The sequence below is a fragment of the Protomyctophum parallelum genome (assembly GCF_964188405.1).
Source record: "Protomyctophum parallelum genome assembly, chromosome: 14".
In the NCBI taxonomy this organism is placed as follows: Eukaryota; Metazoa; Chordata; class Actinopteri; order Myctophiformes; family Myctophidae; genus Protomyctophum; species Protomyctophum parallelum.
In genome coordinates this window covers 7,961,114-7,967,113 of record NC_139709.1, presented here as the reverse complement: position 1 = coordinate 7,967,113, position 6,000 = coordinate 7,961,114, and the positions used below count along the sequence as shown (strand labels likewise).

General features: G+C 42.0%; 1 protein-coding gene across 1 annotated transcript; it reads right to left on the bottom strand.

Annotated features, from left to right (window-relative positions):
* Window positions 1–1,344: 1,344 nt before the first annotated feature.
* On the bottom strand, window positions 1,345–5,120 carry ankrd45 (ankyrin repeat domain 45; the record flags this gene model as incomplete). Its single annotated transcript, XM_083781980.1, has 5 exons — window positions 1,345–1,388; window positions 1,792–1,924; window positions 2,765–2,859; window positions 3,303–3,470; window positions 4,865–5,120. The coding sequence occupies 5 exons, from the start codon at window positions 5,118–5,120 to the stop codon at window positions 1,345–1,347; spliced, it is 696 nt and encodes a 231-aa protein (XP_083638106.1).
* Between the last annotated feature and the right edge of the window lie 880 nt (window positions 5,121–6,000).

The following is a 6,000-nucleotide window of genomic DNA, read 5'->3' as shown; positions in this document are numbered from 1 at the left end:
TGCCCTTTTATTTGGCCTATTTGCGGCCGCCTACTATAAAAATCATACCGTGGGGGCTGGTCATCGTTGTGTGGTGGCACGCCACACAGAAATGCATATAGGGGAAACTCGGTTTATTTGATTTCGGGACATTTTTGGAGTGCAATAAGCCGAGCATGGCACGGAGTGCTGGCCGGGGTCAAACTGATCACAGCAATATTATTATTAACGCTTAGGAATTACAAACTACAGTCAGTGGAAATGTAACCGTTATGTCAAGGCCTTAAACGTTAAAAGATTACGTGTGCACACTCACAGAATGAAGGCCTTTTCCCTATTTGAACTGCTGCTTTAGTAGTGTGTCCATCCTCCTGTCTGTCAAGCTGTAATAATAGCTGCCATGTGTCTTATCTCTCTCATCCTGACTCTGTTAGTAATTTAATAAAACAGTTGCGGTGCATGATGACGACGGTGACATTCGTCCATTGCTGTTTTTGGAGTCTTCAACAGTGAACAGGGGTTTCCGGTAACCACTTCAAGTTCAACCATGAGGGGAACATTAGCCGGAAATAGCAGCAGATCTACAAGCTCACAACGCCTCGCGCTGTAACGGAAGTTCTTGATGTTACTATGAGTACGTTAAAACAGATCAGGAAGACCGTAAATGCAGGACTGCAATGTCAGGAATCAACTTCATTCTTTATTGTAATGTCGTCACAGCAAGAGAGAGCCTCCAGAGCCTTTCCCCAAACCACATCCTGTCCCAGCAGGACTCCACTCTGATCTGGAAGGAGGGTTTACATGATTGTACTAGGTTACTTATAACACTATTCACGAACGTCACACTTATGTGAAAGGACTAATCTCGGAATATCTATATATATGATGAATTGAACAATGTGGACCCTGTTGTAAACAAGTGTAATGCTTAATTGGGTCGTCCACTCACAGTTAACAGTCTTTGTATTGAGTTTGTGCTTAAAATGTACTGTAAATTATACAAACTGTATTAAATATTTCAATCAATCAATACAGTATGATGTGTTAGGCAGACTATTGTTAAACCGTTGAAAATGTTTAAATTGTTTAAAAATCCTTTAAATTGTGCATTAACTCTATTCTCCCCTCCGATTGGCCAGCGATTCAGAACTTTCCCAAGGCATTTGTGCGCTTTGCCATCAACTGATTGGACAGTATTTCTATATAGATAGGCAACCACCCTCGCAATTACGCAGGATTGCATCTTTCTATTTTGTACATTATGGATTTATGATTATGTAGTATCTTCCCTGCCGCTCTGTGTCGCACTTTCCAATGCATGCCAATAATGAGCGTGCTAATTTCCCATACCTTTTGTGACCGACCTCAGACCTTCTTAGGGGCTTTGGCAGGAGGACTCTGCTCAGCTGCTGCAAATGACAATAATATACAACATAATGCAGTCATGTCTAAGTGTAATGGGTGTCAACGTCAAGGATGGCTGAAGTCTGACCTACACCACTCAGTCTACAGTCTACGCATCAGTATGTGAACGTATACGTCTATCCCCAATAATGAAAACACTGAATCAATGATTCCCCTGTCTGCACTGAAGATGTCAGATGGAGTCTCCACTGATATATCATATGCTGTGGATTACTGTTCTGTTCTCCTGGGATGAGTGAGTGTACGTTTTAGCGTAGCAATTCTGTTTTAGTTCAAACTTAAAGGTTTAGGTAATGCAGTCAGTCGTCCCGGCTTCATGCTTGACGAAGACAATGAAACCTTGACTGTATACATATATATCACTATAATCATAACTCTTCAAATGACCTGAGAGCTTTGAGAGAACGGGCTGCAGAGTGTCCTCCATGTGTTTCCGCTGGGCAGTGAAGTCTGTGGCCGCTGGGTTTTTAGCATGCTGGACCCAGTCTGACTTCGCGGAGCATGTATTCGAACACAAGTTCTATACAGGGGGAGAAATATTAAAACATTGAATACAATTATATCCTTTTCACAGATTACACACGTATCGATGGACCATGTGTAGCGATATGGAATGGAATGAAGCACTAAGCCAAAGGGGTTCCCGTCCTGAATGGGTTAAACCCCTCTTTATTTACGTTCTTCCTAAAAAGTACTTGCATTGCAAAACGATGCAATACAAAGTCAAACGATGCGGTAGCTGAAACTAAAATCGATGCATCGATACAGTTACTGTATCCTTAACACTCCTAGTATAGAGCACCGAAGTCTGACGTCACTTCCAGTAGAGGGCGTCAGTCCCCAGGTTCATGTATTTGTTTAGTTGCATTGAAATCCCCATTGAGGCGATTTTAGGTCGCCTCATATAAGAACTGTGTTTGAAAAATAAACATGTCATCCCGGCCGCTTCACTCATATGGATATGAAGAATCAACTGACTGAGAGAAAACGCTAATGTTACTGCTGCTGAATTAGTTAGATTTTCGCTAGAAGCAGACTGTATCATATATGAGTGACTGATTGTTGCAAACGATGCAGAGACACCTCCCTGACAATAACGCCGAGACAGCTTGTTTATTTTTGGACCACAACGCTTATAGTAGACGATATTAAGATCACCCCATGTTATTCTCCATAGAGAAATTACTTCCGCGAACCAGGGGAATCGTCGGGATGAGGGAGTTACGTCAGGACTTCGGTGCTCTATTCCCCAATGATGTAACATTGCGTAATAAAGACAACTAGAAGCACATGTTTAAATGAATGCTATAACTTCTAAAGATTGTTGATGGTAGACGTTGATCGTGCAGGAATGTCTCACCTTGTCTTCCTTGTTGAGTTTCCCCTGGATCTTCTCTGGGTCAGAGATGATATCCCTGATAGAGTTTATGTAGAACACAAAGTCCTGTTTTGCTTCTGCAACACACACACAAATAAAGAGGCGTTTAATTACTCTTCCATTCCATATGGCTACACTTCTATCCATAGTATGTGTGTAATCAGTCAAGGTGCAAGGTTGTAGAATCCAAAAGAAAGTAGACCTACACAGATACCGTACAGGAAAAGGAGATACAAGTCCGCACATGGTTTAGCAGCTCCCAGGGTATTTTTTATTTAAGTTAGGGTGACGTTTCGACCCCAAAATGGGTCTTCGAAACGTTTATCAATTATCATCCTAACTTAACCCATTTCGACCTGATACCAGATTCTACAAATGTCTTCTAAATCATGATGGTTTTGAGAAAAATGCTATTTTTGTTAAAACACCAAAAGGGCCTACAGCTCTACACCCCACCAAAAGGGCCTACGCCCCAGCTGTCCATTGTGTGTTCAAATATTGCACACACACACACACACACCTGCTACCATAAGGCAGTCAGCACAGGCTGTGTGAGAGTATCTCAAGGCCACTTCCAGTGGCCTCTCCCGTCTGAAGTTCTCAGCCTGTATGTCAGCGCCCAGCTCCAGCAGAGTCACCACTGTCTCCACATGGCCCCAACAAGCAGCGCAGTGCAACGGGGTGTAACCTGTCAGTCACAACAAAGACAAGTAATGCACTGTAAATGCCATAGAGGGAAAACGCCACTCTTTTTTTACACTTTTTTCTTTACACTTTTAACTATTATGTGCCTATTTTTTATTTTTTTAGATATTTTTTTGCGGCTTACGCCTTTTATTGATTTTTGAAGGGACAGACAGTAGGCTGACAGGAAACGGGAGAGAGATGGGGGGATGACATGCAGTAAAGGCCGTGTCGGGTCCGGGAGTCGAACCCGCGGCACACTGCGACTGGATCACCAGTCCGGTGCCCAGACCGTTACGCTACGGCCTGGGCCTTATGTGCCTATTTTGACATGTCATATAATGTAGGAGAGGAATGAATTTCCACACAAATTAATAATAATCAGAATATGTATTTTTTTTTTAAGAAAAGAAAAAGCTTGTAGATCTGCAATTAATAAAAAATAATAGAGCTTAAAAGACCACTTCACCACTTTTCAACCTATATCTTCATATAATAGGTCCTCACTAATAATCATGATAAAATGGCACGATTTTTTTCTACTCAGTCTGTGTCTCATAGGAGGGCTGTGGGCAGTTTAGAAACCGTCTTCCAGTGACATCATCATTAGGCAGATTATTTTTTAAACACTATTTTCTTTTACAAAAATGTTTAGATTTTCATTATCGTGAGAACGATGGCTTCCATTTTTGCATTGCAACTTTTCAGGACAAGAAAGCCTGCAGTTTTTATTAGCTTGTATTCCCCATCGATGATGTCACTGGAAGACGGTTTCTGAACTGCCCACAGCCCTCCTATGAGACACAGACAGAGTAGGAAAAAATTGCGCCATTTTTTTCATGATTATTAGTGAGGACCTATGAAAGGACCTATGAAAAGTGGTGAAGTGGTCTATAAAGGAAGCCACCTAAAAAATGTAAAATGTGCCGTTTTTTTAATCAAATTGTAAAAAATATAATTGTCTTAAGTAGCCTATAATGTAAAGTAAGTTTGTATGTTTTGAACCTGCACAGTGTACAGTGAACCTTGTATGCCCACAATGTTTAGATTATGCAGGTTTCATAGCAATTGAAGAAATGTTAATTGTCGAATGTCCAATCATGTTCATGTAGCCCAAGGGTATAGGGCCTATACCCTTGGGCTACATGAACATGATTGCCTAAGCTAAGGCAACCTATAGGCACGGGTGACAGACAGGTGCCAACATTGGCACAGGGGAGGGTGAGATCACTGGCACACTTAACTGGCATAAGTGTGAGAGAGAGGATCAGTGAATGTCAGTGCTACAGCATTGGCATTAGGGCATATATTTTCAAATGGGGTCCGCATGCTAAATAATTAGTGTCAATTTGGGGGTCCTTGAGATGAAAGGGTTTGGGAACCACTAGCCTACTCTACCTCTTGTTGACGGCTTGTTGACGTGGGCTCCGTTCTTCACCAGCACTTCTTTTACGACGTGGCTCCTTCCCAACATGCATGCAACAAACAGCGCGTTCCTGCCCGCCTCATCCTTATATCTAAACAAATCCCTCTCCTGTGATTCTTCATCTTCCCCCGAAGCTTCAACACTTGTTTCACAATGACGACGAAGGCTTTCCACGTCTCCGGCTAACACACAGTTCAATATAACGTCATCTTCTTCTCGGATTTGCATTTTGCAGTGTGGGAAAACATCTACTATAGTCAGTCACTACTTTTCTTTCGTTTCCTATTTACCGTTTCCATGGATACTGGACTGGTCACAATGCCATGGTCCATAATGTGGCGAAGCGCAATTTGACTTTAAATGTATTTAACGTGATGTTTTCGTATACAAAGTTTACATTACAAAGTATATTCTTACAAAACTGTGTCCGTACGTTACAGGCTATGACTGTAGTCTAAAAGTGGCTTTGAAGTTCTATGTGGGAACGAAACTGCAGAAACACGCCATCTGCTGGCTGATGTAGCTGACACGAAGACACAGGTGTTACTGTTGTCAGAGGGACACGTTTAGTGGTTGGCTGGCTGGTTGCACACTTTCTTGAACACGGCGCGCCGAGCAGAAACTTTAATGTTGTAACTTGTTACCCAATGTTTGAATGTCTAAATAAGAACATCCCCTTTAGTTGGCGGAACCGGATTCATTCACATTAATTTGTACAAAGCCAAAGAGGTATGTCTGACTCACTGTCTGTCTGTCTGTCTGTCTGTCTGTCTGTCTACAGTCTGTCTAGCTGTATTTAACACTCTTCCAGTTTGTTTGATGTTTGGCGTTTGTTGTTGTTCAACAAATTAGGCTACTGCCGTTGTGTGCGTCTGAATGAGGCTTGAGGAGCTGTTCTGTGGCTGTCTATCTATTCCTTTAATTAGCGTTTTCGTTGTGAACATTTCTCCTGATTTCAACCTGTAGCTCGTATGAAGCACAGAGCTATGCAGCTATAAAGGTCTGAAGCCGTCAATGTTTGCTATCTGGAACTTAATACTACAAATAACTACCACCAGTCACCATACGGTGGCGCCAAACTATCAAACATAATATAGACATTTTTTAA